This window comes from Atractosteus spatula, chromosome 18 (assembly GCF_055471065.1).
Source record: "Atractosteus spatula isolate fAtrSpa1 chromosome 18, fAtrSpa1.hap1, whole genome shotgun sequence".
Lineage (NCBI taxonomy): Eukaryota > Metazoa > Chordata > Actinopteri > Semionotiformes > Lepisosteidae > Atractosteus > Atractosteus spatula.
This window is the reverse complement of record NC_142723.1, coordinates 13,922,735-13,942,123: the sequence shown is the minus strand read 5'-3', so window position 1 is coordinate 13,942,123 and position 19,389 is coordinate 13,922,735. Positions and strand designations below refer to the sequence as shown.

General features: G+C 43.9%; 1 protein-coding gene and 1 long non-coding RNA gene across 3 annotated transcripts; one reads left to right on the top strand and one right to left on the bottom strand.

Moving 5' to 3' along the window:
- Window positions 1–551: 551 nt before the first annotated feature.
- Window positions 552–16,412, top strand: natd1 (protein NATD1). Of its 2 annotated transcripts, none has more exons than XM_088937031.1 (3): window positions 552–774; window positions 3,565–3,683; window positions 10,404–16,412. In XM_088937031.1, exons 1-3 carry the CDS (start codon window positions 675–677, stop codon window positions 10,518–10,520), a joined length of 336 nt encoding a protein of 111 aa, XP_088793157.1. In that variant the 5' UTR covers window positions 552–674; the 3' UTR covers window positions 10,521–16,412. The 2 variants fall into 2 exon arrangements, with proteins under 2 accessions (XP_088793157.1, XP_088793156.1); XM_088937030.1 differs by lacking the exon at window positions 552–774 and adding an exon at window positions 2,365–2,610.
- Window positions 8,359–19,255, bottom strand: LOC148818647 (uncharacterized). Its single transcript, XR_016094458.1, has 3 exons — window positions 19,241–19,255; window positions 15,181–15,305; window positions 8,359–8,494 (listed from the first exon to the last, which is right to left on the bottom strand). It is a non-coding gene; the product is annotated as an uncharacterized LOC148818647 (long non-coding RNA).
- Window positions 19,256–19,389: the final 134 nt, after the last annotated feature.

The window sequence follows — 19,389 nt, the reverse complement described above, 5'->3', positions numbered from 1 at the left end:
CTCTCGGTTCCAGACAGGCGTCCCTCTGGTTTTTCCATGCTGATTGTGCCTGTACGCGCATGGAGTCATGTTTTTCAGAAACAAACGCTTCAGGGTTTAAGGCCTAGGAACTTCTGCCATGGATGTGTGTTGTGCTTTTTTTTTTTTACTTTTCCTGGGCCGCTGAGAGCTTGAGCACATCGTCTCAGGGTGTGTGTGTGTGTGACTGGACAGTGGTCTACACGCAGTTATAAAAAAATAAATTGCAGCTCTCAAGTCATGCAAAAACTGCAGGTGACACACTTGCCTGCACGTCAGCGGCTCCGGTCATGCCAAGCCGTGCCTACAGCTGTCGCGCTGTGTTCACACTATAATCTCCAGGGCTTGCACTGGAGCCGGGGGGCACGACATTTGGGGCCCTTGGCCTTCTTTGCGCCGGCAGAGCCTGGGAGAGCTTTGCCCCTTTAACGCAGCAGCAGCGCAGCGGATCAAAACAGTTGCTGCGGGTGCTGATTGGCCACAGCGCCCCACGTGTCCCTCCAGCTGATTTCCTGGGGCTGGAGAATGTGTTCTGTTCACTTCTCTGTCAGTTTACGGGATCATGAATCCTCTTCGTTGTAGTTCGCCCTACTTCGTAGCCCACTGATTACCTATTTGCATGATCTCGGGAGAAAATACTAACAGAAATAATAGAGATGGCCCAGGCAGCGCAGATTAACGTCCTCGAACAACTCAACTGCCCGATCAAAGTGGAGCACGACAGAAAGAGGAGGCAGTTCACTGTTAGATTAAACGGTAAAGTCCGGAGATCGCGATTGCAAATGCACTTTACTGCAGTTTCCCCCCCCCCCTCCCTTTGTTTCCAAACGAGCACTTAGAAGAATCGTGTTGTTGTTGTTGTTGTTGCTTGCTTTGACGAGTCATCCTCACCGTACTCGTTTCGCATCGTCGTTTTAACAACGGTAATCGTGCGGGAGTAAAAGCTGAAGTTTAAAAACTAGCGACGTCTGCTTTAACCCCCATACCCCCCTCCCCAAACACAACACAAAATGTGTTTTTAGATATCTCCATTTTAACACCGTGGAGGTTGTGATCGCGGTTGGTTCCGGTAATTTACGGAGCGACGAAAAGACTGCAAACTCCCGGCTTGTTGCTGAAAACCCCTCGCTGCATCTGAGGTATAGTTTTCTTCTAGACCTTGTTTTGTTCAGTTTCCTGTCACTGAAAGCGATGCCTTCCTCCCCTGTTCTTTTACATTTCAGCCTTCACGTCGCCCTAAAATACGAAGCGGGGGGAAACGATGTCAGATAGGCACTACCCACGGTGATTTAAAGACGGAGAGCAAAAAAATGGAAACGGGAAAACAAAAGCAGGAGAGACGCGAGTGGACCGATCGAAGCGTGTTGGGATTTCGGGAGGGTCGGGCCTTGACAGCAGAGCGGCACACGTTTCGCCAGTTTTTCCTGATTAAAAAAAAATGGTCATTAAAAATAATAACCTGTAAAGCGGTCCTTTTCAGGCTCGCTAAGCTGGTCTGGACGAAGAGAGGGGGAAACGGGGGAAGGGACTCGCTGTCTGTGCCAGGAGTCGAACTCTTCCAAACTTGAGCTCAATTGAAGCCCCATGTAAAAACAACAACATGACCAACAACAACCGGGATCCTTTTGTCATTTTCTGCTACATAACGTATTTGAAACACCACATGTAGGGGCGGAACGTGGTTGGTGAATCACGCAGGAAAACGAGTGTGCCTCTGATTGTTAGTAACGCGCAGCGAAAGGGTGAGAAAAGGTGTTCAGGAAACGACGTGGCCATATTTGAAACGAAGGCTACGCGTGTAACCCGGGCACGGCGTTGAGATTAGAGATGTGACGGCCTTGGTAAACCCCCCCACCTCCTCCCCCTTCTTCTCCTAGCAACCCTGTTACTTGCTTATCAAAGCCCTACTCTGTTCTGATTTCCCTTTGTTTAAAAGGCTCCGTATTGCATGTAGCTACCCTCCACGTTACCCCTGTGTCCTGTCAGAAATCTTCTAGTGCTCATGGTTATATATTATATATATATTTGGAAGAGCATTATACAGTCATCTATTGGTAAACTGTGTGGGATCATGAAAGCAGAGTTACGTAATCTACACTATATGCTGTGTATATATAACATGTTCAATGTAAATAGAGGTTATGGTGGAACTGTGTCAGTTCTATAAGCTGTGGAGGAAAAGTAAATGTGTAGTCACACAGTACACAAATCTAAATCTTGCTAGGTTTATATACAGAGAAGTGTGTGTGCATAGCGACCCAAGTTGAAAAGGCAGCCTGTTAACCTTGTGTAGCTTTAGCAAATTAGGATTTGTGAATGCTTTGTGGTACAGGCAGCAATAATAATAGTAATAATAATAATTGCTTACACTTATATAGCGCTTTTCTGGACACCCCACTCAAAGCACTTTACAAGTAATGGGGATCCCCTCCACCACCACCAATGTGCAGCCCCCCCTGGATGATGTGACAGCAATCATAGTGTGCCAATACGCTCACCACACATCAGCTATCAGTGGGGAGGAGAGCAGAGTGATGAAGCCAATTCATAGATGGGGATTATTAGGAGGCCATGACAGTATTTTGCTTACAGGTGAGGGTTGCTGATCTCTGATGAGTGTGTTTTTCCGTGACACTTTTACTGGGGCCAGTGGGAGTGCTGTTGGGTTGCGCTGGGTGTGTGAACTGTGACACGCAGAGGGCACCGGTTACATAACGAAAGGGACTGATTCTGATGAGCAGCTGTTGGTTGTCTGTGGACTCACTGTACGTCTCTAGATTGAAAGGCAAAGCTTCAAAGATGATCACTGACCCCATCCTGCCCAACCTCTGTTTACTTTTCTCCTCTCTAGTAAGTGTCCTAGGTCTATCAAGATAAGGACTACCGAATTCCATAACAGCACCTACCCAGAGGCTGAGAACTCAGTACTTAATTTAGAAAATTCTGCGGGGCTCATCGTTATTGTATCTGGTCTCAGTGTTACTGATCTAATTACTGGTGTGTGTTAGGGTGCTATGTGAAGATGTGTTGCGGGATGCTGTTTATTATGGGCTCCATGTTGTATATTTGTATTGTTGTCTTTTAATTGTAGCAGCTCATCAGACCAAATTCCATGCAACTGGTGGTAGTGGCATTAAAGTATTGGATTGAATTGTCCTCGCCCACTCCCAGGGAAAGCATTCCACTGAAGTTGCTTTCCCAGGGCTCCCTCTCATACTGCCTGTGACTGGCAAGGCCCGCTGGCAGCGATTCTGTGTGTCATCCTTGTGATGTTCAAGATCAGCACAGAGAAAATATCATCCACTCAGATCCAAATCTGATTCCTTTCATTCCTGGGGGGGTTCTGTGTTGTACCTAAGGTGTATGAGCCATAAGCCATACATTATGGCCCAGAAGAGTAAAAGAGATCAATGATAGTTCTACTTGGATCTGAATAGATGTCGTCAAAGATGCCCTTACTTGATGAGTCCTGGTGAGCCTAAGGGAGACTGGCAACAATCTAGGTGCGTCTGCAGAATGTCTGATGGTGTCTCCTTTAATCCTCAGGGTCTCATGACCGAGCTGTACTCCTCTATGAGTACGTGGGGAAAAGGACTGTTGATCTGCAGCACACGGAGGTCCCGGATGCTTACAGAGGAAGAGGAATTGCTAAACATCTGGCCAAGGTATGGGACTCGAAGCTATGCCTGATAGCATTGCCAGACAGGCTTCTGTATTTACTGATTAAGAGAGAATGACACACAGTAGGCTGATCTGCAATAGACTACTTTAGGCTGTTGGGACACTACCTGGGCCAGTCTTTATTGCAGACTGAGGAAAGGCAAAAGTAACAGGGGAAAAAATCTGTCGCCCCTGGTCCCTGTGTGGTTAGATGACTGATGCCGAAAATAGACAACGCCTGTGTTTTGTTTTTAGTTGAATTAAAGAAGCCATCTTTGCAGTGAGTTGCATGCAGAGATATCTAGTGGAGGCACTCAAGGAGATCTGCCTTTCTGTTCAGGGTTGCTAGTTTTCTTTGGGGGGGTGTTGTCGTGGAGAAATGGAAGCACGGTGGAGCAGTGGTCAGCATTGCTGCCTCGCAGTGCTGGGGTCCTGGGTTCAGTTCTGGTGCTGTCTGTGTGGAGTTTATATGTTCTACCTGCGTTTGCATGGGTTTCCTCCTGGTGCTCTGGTTTCCTCCCACTGTCAAAAGACATACTGGTAGGGTAGCGGCATCTGGGAAATCCGGCCGCGGTGTGAGTGTCACCCTGCATTGGAGGAAGAGATTAGAAAATGAATGGATGGAAGGAAAAAATTATGCGAACATGATACATGCACATAAGTGTGCTATAAAATGTATACGGGTGAGTAGACATGGTATCCTAAAGGGCAGCATTGCTTCCTGACATCCTGGGAAGCAAACTGACACATCTGATAGCTCTGCAAGGTTACCGAGAAGAAAACAAGGTCAGAGTTGAGAAGAGATAATGTGATAATGTGAAGACTGACACCAAAGTCTTTGTGAACATGTTCTTTTCACCGATGTGAACTTGACGGATTATTAAGTTAAAGACAAGATTTTTTTTTAACCTAAAGTAGCAGTTGTTTTTCCCTACATGTCTATATCTTCTCTCTACAATGTTGCATTACATTGTAGCAGGGGAGAGACAATATATACTCATGCAGAAAAACAAAACTGTTACAAACTCTTACATTACGATTTATAACCTGTTTTGTAAGGCGTTCAATGAAATGTAATCGCATGTTAGTTCTATTAAAATTATTTTTCTTTTTAGCTTAGTGCAGTGGCAGTACAGTAGCCTATATGGTTACTACGAGGCACAAAAAAGAATTAATTGAAATTCTTTTTTGTGGAGCAGTGGTTAGAGTTCTGAACCTGTAACTAGAAGGTTCAGGGTTCAAATCCCAGGTAAGACACTGGTTTTGTACCCAAATGAATTGAAATGTGGCATTTCTTTCTTTGTATATCATAGTTGTATTCGTGTAATTAATTATCCGTAGTCAGCAAAACCGACAATGTTGTGAAAATTACATCTACAGTGCTCCACTCCAGCCCTGGCAGGATCGCTGGGTGAAAACCAGTGCTCACACATTGCTTAATCCAGAGAAACTTGTGCACTTAGAAAAAAAGGTTACATTTTTCTGTGCTTTTTCATGATGTTTTTTCACTGTACGAAGCTGTGTGGTGTAGGGTAATTCAGGTCAAACTAAATGACAGCCAATGGATGATACCTCACACCTATTCAAACAGGATACTCCTTCAAGAGTACCACAGCCTCCAGAATTTGAGTAATGGCTTTACTCTGGTGCTTGCTTACTCTTGCATTTCTAAATGCAAAGTGTGTAAAACACTGCAAGAAAAAGGCCATTTGATAGCGCTCCGCACAGACACAGAAGGAGCTGTCAGAGGGCACAGCTTTTCCCCTCTCAGTGGTTTCAAGTTCATGTGCTCCCTGCTGGCAACCCAAGCCTGTGCTGACCACTGGCATGCAGTACAGAGCCAGGCTGCACACTCCCAGAGCAGAGACGAGCCACGCCGCTGCCGTAACAGGAAATCCAGGTCGAATATCCACGTCCAGCTCCGAAGTCAGACGTGGTGGTGCTGCTGTTGTTGCTTTCTTCCTCTGCCGCACGCCCAGCCAGCATAAAAATTGAGTCTTGAGGGCTTGTCCTATACTGGGGGTGGGGAGGGCAACTCAGAGCTGAATTGAGTGGCAGGGGCAATTGGTCACTTTTGGAGGGCATTGGCATGGCAGAGTGGCATGGCGTCTAGGCTGCCTCACAGTCCCAGGGTTCCAGGTTCAGTTCTGAGCTGGAAGACCTTTTGGGTGGAGCTTGCATGTTCCCCTATACTTGCATGGGTTTTTCCACGTACTCTGCTTTGCTCCAAAAAGGAATAGGTATAAGAATCTGGTCTACACTGCCCCTCTTGGTTATTATCCCTGGTTCCCGTTATCTGACTGACCTGGTAGTGCACAGTGCACTCCTGATGGGTATCCTGCATTGTCATTGTAAATGCAGGATGTTTTGGCCAATACCACACAAAGACATTTCAGTTAAAGGTTTATTGGCCCATTGGGGAAATTTGCTTTACAGCGCTCTCAACATAACAACACAATGGCAGACAAAATTCTACTAAGCAAGAAGTCAATGCAACAGTGTTATAGTAAGATAAGGGAGGAGATAGTTATGAAACATTGTTTGAAAGAGATATTGCAGTGGGGATGAAAGATTTCTCTGTCTGTTTGTGTTACACCAGGGGACACAGAGGCGTCTCCCAGATGGGAGAAGTGTGAAATCGCAGTGGAGGGGGATGAGAGACACAATTCATAACACACATGGCTTTCTTTGCCACTCTCTGTTTGTAGAGGATATCTCGGGTGATTTGATTTGCGCCCCAATTAATTTGCTACTTAATTTGACTAGTTTTTCCAGCCCATTACAATCAATGGTACTGATGTTGCCAAACCAGCAAATGAGACAATAATTTGTTAAGACACTTTCAATAAAAGAGCTGTAGAAAAGTGTTAGGGTGGTTCTGTCCACCTTACAATAGCTTAGTTTCCTTAAAAAAAAAGAGTCTCTGTTGTCCTTCTTAATAAATGCTGTCACAGCCTTTGTCCCAACTCAAGTTTTTGTCTACGACCCATCCCAAGTACTTGTAGGACACGAACCGGCAGCCTTCCAGCCACAGAGCCACTGCTCCGCCCAAATAATAGCCGAGACTGGCAGGACTCGAACCCGAGGCTCTGGGGCGGAGATCTGTAAGAGTCGGGGGTTCAGCTGAGTGAGCTATACTTCCTGCCAATTAATTTCTGTGGGTTGGAGGGGGGTGGTCTGGCGTGTGGGTCCTGGTGTTTGACTGTCTGTGTGGTGCTTGCATGTCCTCTCCTCCTCGTGTCCCTGTGGTGTTATTTGCCAGCTGTTTCGGTCTCCTCCCGCCTTCCAGAAACCCCCACTTTCGTCTAATTGGCCACTCTACCTCGTCTCCTCGGGATTTATGGCGCTGGCCTCCCCAACTGACCGTGAAGAGAGAGGCGAGGATGCCCATCTCTGTCCTACCCCCAGTTTAAAGCGTCCTGGAGCACACAGATTGCAAAAAGAAAATGAGCAGAACGGCTACCTCAATGAGCGAAATCAGGAGTGGGAAGCCATAGCAGTTATGGGGGGAAAAAGCAAAGCACGTTTTAGTGGTTGGCCAAGGAGAAAAAGGAATCCAGTCCATAAATATCTGTCTCCCATTCAACATTCTCCTGTGTGAAATAAAGCACAGGGCCATATGACTCCCCTAATGTACTTGGTGAAAGCAGTGTCTTGCTAGAGCTCTTTCTCATTAGCTGAGAATTCCCTGGCTCCAAACCAGCAAGAGTTTAACTTCAGCGTCTCCCCCAGCCAAGCTTGCAGAGAAGCAAAATAAACTGAATGGAATGCTCGTAATTCTTTTTTTAAATACAGCCGAATACTGTGACTTGGAGGTTCTTTGATAACCAATGCGTGGAGCCCCACAGGAGAGTTACTCTGTGCGCTTTGAAGCAGGCCAAAAGAAAACCACTTCATGCCTCCCAGCCTTTAAAGCAGTCGCTGTTTATTAAGAGCGTGCCCTTAGAAGAAAGGGACTTTGTGCGCGAATCTGGCGGGGAGCTCACAGCTGGTTAGTGATGCTGTTCAGCTGAGAGACGTGTAGCCGTCTCGCACGTTATCAAAGCTTTTAGGAAGACATCTGCGCTTTATCTCCATTTCAAAGGCAGGGCACTTTGCTGGCAATGCTTCTCTTATCGGGAGTCATTTTGCTAATGCCGTCACTGAGCAGGGCCACACGCTGCTGACAGGGAGAGCAGACACCAGAAGCTTAAAGCTAGTTTAAGAGCTCTTCCCTGGCCACTGGTGTTTCTCAGCTGTCTCCATGGCAACGCTGTGGGCCTGTGTGGAGGCTTTGAAGTTTTGGCATAGTCACCAAAATAAAATAAACCGGACGCTTTTCAGGGGCCCAGCTACGGCATAAATTGTGTAGTTGAAGAGCAGAGTGTAAGTTCTTGGGCTTCTTAGAAGCCAGAGAATTTCTCGCTTTATACAAACATCGATGCGAAGCCTTCTGTTGACAACACACTGTTTGCTTAGTAACGCTGCCACCAGATGTGCCAGCTCAGTAGTGCAGAGTTCATTTTTTTCCACGTTAAAAGAATAACGCTGATAATGCCACTGTGGGAACAGGACGAGGGAAAAAACAATCTGTACTTCCACTGTGCTTTTTCGCTTCGGGGAAGAGTATCCCTGCAGCTTTTGAAGTGCACTCACCCAGTTTATTTACCTGGTGCATAAAACAAAGGGCTGATTTTTCTTTTTCTTTTTCCCCGTCCTGTGCCAGTTCATTTTTAGGAGAGCCAGGCGGCAGGTTCCACTTTGGTGGACGGGGCTGTTGCCATTCAGTCTGAGAGTGAGCTGCTGTTCGGTCTCCGGGGACACATTTTGTTTGCGTCTGAAAGAGAAGAAAAATCCCCTGGTTTAAATTTTCACAGCGAAAATATTTCCCCCCCTCCCCACACCCTCGCACATTTTCCGACTTGCATTTAAAGTCCTGAAATGGGCATGGATAGCTGAGGGAAAAAAAAAATCTAGCCATTTGTTTCAGTATCCAAGATTCATTGTATAAATTATTGATGGCCTTTTGGCACTGATACAGTAGTGTAGAAGCAGCACTGAGGCTTATACAGTCATAAGGTGTGTCCAACCAGGGAAAACAGTAAACACAGAAACGTCTCTGATGGACATGATGCATCTTGAGAAATCATTAGTGTGTGGTTTGACCTTATTTCTGGTGTACACTGGGTTTTTACCCTTTGACTTTCCCTGTATGACTGGGGAAGTATTATTTCTGCCTCCTACTAATCTATTAGGTGAATCTTGCTATCTCAGAGCATGTGAGTGTCTTCACTGCATCTCAGGCAAAGAATGAGGCAAGAATGTAAAAAGTAAAGCCGGGCCTCATTTATTGACTCTAGATACAAGGAACTGCAATAAATTCAAAACTACCTTGCATGTTTTGCTCTTTAAAGCAGTTTCAGCCTGATTGAAATGTGAAATTCTCCTTATGTCAATCAACACCATTCTGTGTTTATGATCTGGTTATTCTTTTTGCACGTCGGTGTGCTTGACGGTAATAAATGAATGGACAAATCAACAGGACGAACATCGGACGAACCCGGGACCCTGCGACAGCTAACGTGATTGAAACTGGAAACAGGATTTAACTCTGCTCCCCATTATGTGCAAGGAAAAACAGGCCAGTTCTCAGCTTTTCGGGTCACAGGCTGACGTTGGCAAAACCGCTGACTGGAATAAGATTAAAACCCATTAGGAAAGATGGAATAAGGAGGTTTATATATTGTTCATTTTTTGGTGGTGAAGGCATGCTTTGTACTTTAAGATCTTCGTGCAGTCATAAAAAAGACATTCACTGAGCTCCGTCTGGTGTAAGAATGCTTGTAGCTCCTGCTTAATTAGCCCAGGTTTGTCGTGACGTTCAGATAAACCGTTTGTTGGTTTTAGATGATGTACCTTAAGAGGTGCTATATAAAATAGATTGTTCTTAGTCTTATTATTACTGCTACACTGGAGACTACATCAGCTTTCATTTCCAAACTTATTTCCTTGCGCCACTCTTACACAAGACACAGTGCACAAGCATGTTTGTTATCAGCGCCTTGCTTGTGTCTGGAGTGACCAGCCATGAACCTTAATGCTTACCATTTATTTCCGCATGTAAGAGCAGGTGATAACAACAGATGATATACTACACAGTGGTTATCCTTGAAATATCCACTGTCCATTCCAGTTTCTGCAACTAGGAAGACTGTCGCACACAGAAACACTTCAATCCCAAAGTAAACTCCAAATAACATTTTCTTCATGGATCCAATGAAGCTATTCTTTCATCCATTTTCTAACCACCTCTTCCAAATTCAGGGTCACAGGGGAGAGAGAGCCTATCCTGGCAAGCAACTGGCATAAGGCAGGGTACACCCTGGGCAGGACGCCACTCCATCGCAGGGCACATACTCACAGGGACAGTTTTCCCAGAAGCCCATTATATACCAGTATGTCTGCATAGTGGGAGGAAACTGGAGCACCTGGAGGAAACCCCTGCAAACACGGGGAGAATATCCAAGCTCCAGGCAGATAGCACTCCAGGTCTGGAATCGAACCCATGCTAAGCACTGTGCCAGCCCTCCAATAGAGCCGTATCTGCCCAAACATTCTCTTGACAGCATTGGCTTGGCATGAAACCAGCTTCAATTTTTATATCCTCGTGGATTAATGTGACGGTAAACTGGTTTTGCACTTCTCTCAATAAAAGGTTTCTCTTTTTCCCCCACCTCTCTGTTAAGGCCGCCATGGACTTTGTGGTTGAGGAGGACCTGAAGGCTCACCTGACCTGCTGGTACATCCAAAAATATGTCAAAGAAAACCCACACCCTCAGTACCTGGAGCGAATCTTGCACTGATCCTGAGAGGAAGAGAGAGGCTCTGTGTCTGCTGGGGTCAGAGGACAGGACGTGTGAGGGGAGGGTGGGGTGGGAGGGGGAAAGGGGAGCTCATGAGTAGAGAGCATGTTTTGAAGGACAGGTGCTTCATTTAGGATCACAGAACATCCTGCCGGATCCTGTTTATCCATTTCGGTCCGCTTAAGTGGTGCTTGCACTCACACATCCAGGGAGGACGATGGAGCCGGTGGATTCCATCTTAACGAGGAAGACAAGAAGAGGGGACCCGCTTCCATCGCGATCAGGATGCTGCAGATCTGACAGAAACTGGTGGCGCGATCTTTCTTTGTGGAACAGCCACTCCATACTGAAAAGGCCTTTCTATCTCAAACAGGAAAGAACCCCAGCTGGTGCTCCAACACATGTTCCCACAGGTGATGCTGGGGTTTCTTTTTGCCTTTGTGCAGGATTTCAGCAGGTGAGGACTGAGTGAAAAGGCCTTCAAGACCCAACGACTGCGATGTCCAGGAAATATCTGGGAAAGGTTACATGTCAAGGAGGGGACATATTTCATCCTCATTGCTTGAGATTCATCTGCTAGTTGACAAGGGTTAACAGAATGAAGCTGGGTGCTAGCCAGCTGGGTTGGAAGTAAACTGTGTCTTTGGGCAGCGTATTTGGATACCTCACTCATGATGACTGAAGCTTCGAGCAGTGGAGGATGGAAGAACGTGATATTCAGGAACTTTTATTATCCTTTTCTGTTACAATCCCAGTTGCTACGTGAATTCAGAGTGCACAAGTCAAGGCCTCAGGGAATGATCCGAGGCAGTGGAAGATATTTACAGTGCTAGCTAGAGGAACTTGACTCTGTTACATCCAGTATAACAGAATAGGGCCAACTATTCACAGCTTATGAAAGGTCGTGTCTGAAATACATCTACATGCCACCAATTTAGAAAGGTCAGCGTTCATAGGAAAACTATATACTGTGACATTAAAGAGCACGATTTTTTGTAACATATGTATTGTCATGAGTCAGAAAAACGCCAAGGTAATAGGCCATTAGGATAAGCAAAGGTTATACTATATATAGTATAGGCGAACAGTATGTTGAGTTTCATTAGACAAGGGAATACCTGCAAATATATGTTTTCATTATGTCAGTAAAAAAGGACAACCACACTGCAGACATCAATGAAACTGCCGAAGACTCCTTTCCTACTAAGCCTTTAGGTGTTTTTTTTTAATAAATCAAGTGAAATCCGTTTTACGTTTCAAGTGTTTGGATTATCTTGTGTTCTGTATAGTGTATTCCAGGCAAGTAGCAAGCAGCCGTTTTTTAATAAAAAAACGGAGGTACACTGCTGGTTTACACATTGTGAGAAATGTGTCCCTTGCTGTGTATCCCTCTCGATACGTGTGAATTGCGTAACGTTTTATTGAACAGAAGTGTCATTAAAAATAGGGTTCTGGAGGGGTCCTGTCCAGCCAGTCGGCAGCTCTGGTTGGAGCAGAGATCTGGGTGCTTCCTTGCTGGCCACGCTTTCCTCTACTGGTGGTTTAACAGTGAGTTGGGAGTTGTGAGCTGCCAGAGTTGTGACTTTTTGTGATGGTGGGCTTGTAATGTTAAAAGAAGGGGATACTGACAGGGGGAAGTGTGGGTCTCCAAAGAAAATACCCTTCCCTTATGTGGGACAGTCGATTCATTGACAATTTCAAAAGGCGAGGGGGGGGCGCGTATACAGGAAATATCTGCCATTTTCAAAGAAAACAATGCAGCTGACAGATGAAGGCAAGGTGACAGATTGCTGTAAAAGCTCTGCCACAGTCGTAGTAGAGGATAGGAACGATTGTGTGCTCCCTAGAATGAAAAGTGATCTGTTTCAGAACGGGTGTGGGGGCCTGATGGGGTCTGAGACTCTGAGTCAGGTACACATGGACTCTAGAAAGTACATCTTGAAATATTTCTAGAGTCCATAATAACAGCCCCATATTCTGACGTACTGTTGCTCCAGCTTTCCGAGAACTCCAGAACAGCTGAACTGAGAGAAATGGACAGGTCAGTGTCCGTCAAAGACAATAGCCCGGGTAGACCTCAAATGCATGGGTAGAAGCCTTTAATTTCAAAAGTCTTTCTGACCTTGCTTCATTCATGAAAGGGAATTGTACATCAATGAGTCACAATATCTCTTGTCTAAAATATATATATATACTGTATGTCACCTTAAAAAAGTTTTAGACTTTCAAATAACTTGACAACATGCATTGGGTATCTACCTGTGTGTACTAAAGAGTTAATTATATACATAACTGAGACAAACCTTTATATTGAACTCCAGTGTGTACCCAAAAGAAATTATTTCAAATGTCAAATGACTATCATCAATGCATTATAAAGGCGGCTGTACTGGGAAATAAACTCCACAACACCAGCCAGCATGGTGCACTTTAGATCTCATTATTATTTATTTCTTTATTAAAACTACGAAGAATTAACAAATGTACACCAACGGGTGCCTTGGAGGAAATGGAAAACGTACGCAACAAAATCGTTGCGCGGTAAAATCGTGCTGAGAGGCAGTCTTCAGTTACAGTGATATCATATAACTTTCTTTAGTTGATGAAATATTAAACTGAGGCCGACGTGCTTTTCTAAGACGTGATTGTAATAAAAGGCAGATCGAAATTCTATACACATTGTCCCAGTACATTTCAGGTAATTAAGGACTGAGTTAAGGTTTTGATATGCAAAAAAAAACACTTTGTAATTAAATCTCTAATCAATGCGTTAGCATAATTGTTTCCAAAGACCATTAGAATGGATTTGGTGGTTTTTCCTGATCTGACGAAAGAGTGCTTCGCAGTAATTCCCAGCCACTCAGTGAGGCTCAGCCTCTTTTGGATGAACACCCTACAATCTTTCCCCGGCAGACACGAGAGAGAACAGACTGTGGCAAGTGTGGGAAACCCAGCGTTGGCCTCGCTGAGCCAATGTGTGTCCCATGCACGTGCAGGGGGAAAACACCTGTGATGCATTCATTTGTGATTGCTCTTTGCACATGCGCGCAAAAAAAAACATTTTGGGAGGGAGGTCCATAATAAATCAGACCAGTTTGAAATTGTACATTTTAGAGTACTTTTTTGTTTTCCAGATATCCCATTTATACCCAACCTAGAATTTAGCCTAGTTCCCCAAACCCACACATCTCTTCACATTCATTTCCCATATTCTCCCAAATGTCCGCTCCCATAAAGAGAGTTGACAAACTAGACAAAAGAGGTTCAGTTGAGCCAGGGTAGGAAATCTTTAGAATTGTTGTAATTCCCACCTAGAATCTGAATTAACAGCCATTCTGAACATAATAATAGGACCTTTATGTATGCTAGGGTTCAGGAAAATGGGATCTTTAGAATTGTAAACACTTTTCTGCTCTATTTCTGTCTGGATGCAAATGATAAAAGCTCAGCATGGGTGGGACAGGGTGCTGTTTTAATTATTCAAATACCGTAGTTTTTTCCAGATTCATTATGGTAAAATTCAGTGCTTAAATCCGTAGTTCTACTGATCCAACCTTATTTTCTTGCTGTTGTTTGCCTCGTTTTTGTTTTGTATCTTGTATCACCCGTAAGTAAAACTCTCAGGGCAGCAGGCTTGCAGGAGGCAGTTCTCTCAGTTCAGTTTCACCTTATTTAACCAGATAAGTCCATTGAGACTAGCTTCCCAATGACAAGCTGGTAATCTATTGAGATAAGAGAGCGAACACTGGAGCAGGCCGTGAGGAACAGTGCTTCAGGCACCAGAGCAGTGTCCCCCCCCTGGGAATTGAACGCAGGTCCTGGGGCCCCAACACTTCTCCACACTGCCTCCCCTAAGTGGAAACCGGGAAATGAAAAAACTCTTTCTTTTACTGTCTTTGTAATTGTTTTCAGTGATATAATTATCCGGCAATCATGCACTGCAGAGTATTCCCTTTTATCCTTTGATGATTATTTTCATCCTCACAAAGTGGTCCCTTTGGAGATGCTGGTAATCCTGCAGTGTAGGAGCCAGAGTGTTAGGATGGATGGATGTTTGTCCGTTATGCCTCCCAGCATACTGTAACAGTTTATTTTTTACAGGACAGGGTTGTTCGCCTTGTGCCCAACCTCCAGCATTGAGGACCTGGTGCCCAGTGTGAGACAAGGACCTACTACCCCGAGATTATGAGTCGCATGCTCTACCAGCAGAGCTAGCCGGGGCCAGAGTGTTAGGAGAGAGTCTAAAAAATGCCAGAAGCTGCTTTCCTTACTCCTTCTATAGACACAGCAGGGACTGCATTACCAGCCTATGTGGGATTAGTAGAATAGCTCCCTCCTGGCTGCCCAGCATACTGTGAATCTGGTACAGCTTTCTGAAACAGATTTCTAAGATGATTTTTTAAAATCTGAATCAAAGGAGTCTTATTCCCCGCGCTGCCAATGGGCAGACGTTTTTAAAAAGAATAAATGACAAGGAAAAAGAAGATATTCAGTGATTTCAGATAAATTAGTCCTAAATCTGTCTGTATCGTGGGTGGTGTAGAGTAGTGAGTATAGGGTTGGACTCATGACTGCTAGGTTCTGCGTTTGAGTTCCCATTGTAGACACTGCTCTTGTACCTTGAGTGAGGCTGGGAACCAGCAGTTCTGGGGGTTAGTACCTGTGATGGACTGGTGTCCCATCCAAGAGGGGGGTCACATGCTCTCTAGTCCTCTTAACACCAGAGAAACTAGGATGAGCTCAGGTTCCGCGCTGCTTGGGCTCTGGTCTGGACTCTACCCTCACCTGTATAAACACAAGAATGTGTGTACATTGACATCTGAAAGCATTGCGACAAAAGTGTCATGGTCATGTTGTTCAAAAAATGCCTTTTAACATTTTTGGCTTTCTCATTTTCAAAACCTGCAGTGATTATGCAATACACTTAAAAGGTAGTTTCACTGGCCCATTATAAAACAGATGTATTCACTTAAAGGTCAAGTTCTCTCCCACCATAACAGCTATTCACCTGCAATGAATTAATTAAATGTTTACCAGCGAGATTTGTTTCTACATTCACTGGTGGTGTTTTTTTGGGACTCCCAAGAAGAAGGAAAAACAGTGGAGAAGAGACTTTGATATGTCCTGGTAAAAGTATTTGGAGGATTGCTACAGCAGCTCTTTTTATATGACACGGGTCCTCAGGTTCTTGTTAAGCATAAGCCAGACTTCACTTATCCTGGTGCAAATGTTAATTGATCACTTCTGCTCTTGTGGATCTCATGTCGGCTCCTTCCACTGTCATTATTGCCACGATCCCCCTACTTTCCACTTCTAATGTGTCCTTTTATTTCTGTAATGTTCTATGTCTTTAATGTAGGAGCGGCCAGTCAGCCCATCTAACTCATATGGTTTATGATCTGAGGTTCTGAACCAGACGTTTCTTGAAAAAAGCCAGGGTACTGGCTTTGACGTCATGGCTGGGTAGCTTGTTCCACACTCCCACAACCCTTTGTGTGAAGAGGTGCCCATCCCCATAGTGTTCTCTGGTTTGTGTTCAGTGGGTTAGCTTTATCGGTGCCCTTGAGCACTACGATATACTTGAATCAGATCCCCTCGTAGTCCTTTCTGTTAAAGACTAAAACAGTTATGTGCCTTTACAACTCAGGACTCATTATTGCTGTATTTCAAGTTCCATCACTGTTCTTTAAATTAATAAACATATTGACAATAAAGCTACGAAATTACAGGTGGAAAGTGATTTTCCTTGCCTATCCTTCCAGTTAGATCAGACTAAATGGTTTTGTCTGTTTTTTTTCTTTTTCTGAGATGTCTTATTTACATGTACAACTGGTATTTGCATTTTTGAAGATTCTGTGTTCCTGTCTGAATGAGTAAACCTTCTAAAAACAGACTATGTGGATTGTATTCTCTATTAAATACTGGGAGACGGTTCAAACATTGCTGAAGACCGGTTTCAGAGGATTTGCTCCTCCTATTTGCCAGTCTACAATAATAAAGCTTATGACACATTTTCTCCTAATAATCGCAACGGTTTGTGATGGCATAAACACTTAAACTGCCAGGATATCTTTATAATTAGAGGTACAAGTCAGGTGTAATAATCAACAAGTTATTTAAATAGAGATTTTACTCAGTGTTTCACTGCCTCTCACATAACACAAGCACAATGAGAGTTCGTCCTCGGTCGTTCAAATGTTTGGGAAGCCAGGTTATCTCGTATTGTACGCTGAATAATGAAGGGGGAATGAAAAATCTACTGGTATCTCCCTAGAGTCCAAAATACTTTGGAGGGGCTTTGCTAAAGCAAGGCTCCTCAAGGTGAACTCCCATATTAGCTGAATATAAAAAATAATCTTACTGGCTACCTCTTGAAGACGGGTTTAAAAAAAACCAAAACAGAGCTAACATTTTTACAGACATGAACTCTGCAAATCTGGCCTTTAATTATTGGAAAAACGTTTGTCTTTTTTCCAGAAGCAAATTTCACATTTTGATGACTGACCTCAAAAAAGCCTAATTTGAAGGCAGCATTCGGGTGAGTGCTCTCACAGAAGAGTCAGGGCAGAGCCTAACGACGCACTCAGACTTTGAACAGCTGCGTTGTTGATTTCTTGCGACGTGTAATTGCAGGCATAAGGCGTTGATCCTGCAATGTGCTGGTGGTCAAAAGCATTGACAAAATTTCAAGAGGGGGGCTTGTGCTGAAACAAATCCAAAAGGCCATGAGAAATGTACTCAGGGCTCTGCAGCGAAGTGGAGCAGAATGAAGAAGTCAAAAGTGACCCAGTAGTTAGCACAGGCCCCCAATCCTACCTCCACCTCCAGCCAATTCGTTTCTGAGATTTTGAGAAATGCTGAGGGGACTGACAAACAATATACCCAGACTCAGAGTGGACATTTGTGGGTTCAAAGCCTCACACGTCCAGACGATCTAACCCTCCATCTCCTTTGCCAAAGAAATCATTGAAAATACATTTGGCACAATCAAGTACAGTCCGGGTCTCCCACACGGATAACTTTTCATGAGCCTGAACTTTGACCATGACTTTTCCTTCACAATGTTTGTGGTTTTCGCTGTTGACAGACTTGCTATCACCTTTCACAACTGACTTTTTCCCCCAATTAGCTCATAACCAACTTTGTCGCGTACAGGATCAATGGAATTATTATATTATAGCACTATATATTATGGTATTAACAGCTCAGTCACCTCAGTGATTAACAGTGACTCTAAATTGCTGAATAAAATCTGTTATGTTATTTTCAGGGTGGGCTGAAAAAGAACCTTTGCCCTTCTCACGTCTTTAAGAAGTCCAGGTTTTCAAAAACATATTTTGAAGTAGGCCTGTACAGTCACAATAACAAGCAGATATATGACTCAACACACAGCCCTTCTTATGCACACTACTGCTGTGCATTAACACAACAAGCACCTTGAATGTTATAAAGCCTCTGCTAATTATTAAATAACCAGGAAGCCGACTGGAGAAGCAGTTCGCAACTTAGTGACCTGCACAGGCAAAAGGCTGAGCAGTTCATTTTGCTCTGACACTGATTGACTGATGTTAAATATAACTACAAATAAACCGGAGATGTCACCTTCAGCATTTACCCTGAAACCCATCCCCAATCAACAGAGCATGACCCATGAAATATTACCCCTTCTAAAGGCCTGCGGGCAGGTCAAGATCCGATTCGGGAATGTTGTGAACAGAAAGCTAAATGCCTGAAAATCAGTCACCATTAGCCTACACCGCCCCTTCAAGTACTGCGGTAAGCGCCTTGAAAACTATCGTACAAAACGCAGTAAATATTGTGTTTCTTTGGCTACGTAAAGTACCACATACCAGGGAAATCAACGCATTTCAATGCAGACCGCACTCTTATAGTCCTGTGGTAAGCACTACGGTGCTAGTATAGTACTAGTCAATACCACACATCTTTCATGGAGTGAGCATTTTTAATTTGAATAGAAGCTCGGTTTCAGAATAATGTAGATCGACTCCTGCACTTTTACAGTTCAGCTCTGCACTTTGGCAGTTCATATTAATATAAAAGCCGTTTATATCCACTAATCCACTATTTCTGCTATATGTTTTTATAATATCACAATAACTTAAGATAATTTGCTTACTGGCATTTTGTATGAGTCAGAATACACACATATATAGTACATTTATGTACTGGGTACTGCATGAGTTTAATTTCACGAGAGGCAAATATCGAAAGATCACTACGTTGTCCAAGTGCAAAAAGCCTCTATAAGAGACGTAATATTGACCACTTCAAATACTGTAGCTGACAAGGAAATTACCATAGAATTATTAAACTGTAAATAAGTGGTGTAGGATAAAGATGAGAACTTGTAAAAACTGCTGACATAACTTAAATACTTCTGCAATAGTAAAAGCGCTACGTTTTAGAGCTTAATATAGAGGATAGCAATATATTATATAGCAATATAATGTATATGGTCCAAGACTAAGTAGGAAAAAGAGCCGTTACAAATACAATTATGCAATGATAACGGTCGACTTTGACCTGCGTGAATAAGTCTCATTGAGCTCAACTTTCGCTAACCTACTGTAAACACTTTTAAAGGAAAAGTGACTTCAAATGGGTAGCTAAGTTAAGTGTTTTTAAAGAATAAGAATCTTTATGAACCATCTCTTGATAAAATGACTCTGAACAAATTTAAAAAATGTTGTGACACTCACTTTACGAACAGTTTGTCCTACATAGTGCCCCATAGTGCTGTCCTTGCGTTCGATTGGCCGCCCTGGTCAACACACAATATGCAGTGGGAAATGTAGTCTGTTTCTCGACGTTACCGGTCAACTTTTGTGATCGGAAAATAACCGAACGG

Bases quoted from the DNA above. Each gene is read 5' to 3' on its own strand.
- natd1 (XM_088937030.1), top strand. From the start codon at position 2,436: ATGGGGATCCCCTCCACCACCACCAATGTGCAGCCCCCCCTGGATGAT. The intron at 2,611-3,564 runs GTGAGGGTTGCT...TTTAATCCTCAG, and splicing joins TGACAGTATTTTGCTTACAG to GGTCTCATGACCGAGCTGTA. The intron at 3,684-10,403 runs GTATGGGACTCG...CTCTCTGTTAAG, and splicing joins TTGCTAAACATCTGGCCAAG to GCCGCCATGGACTTTGTGGT.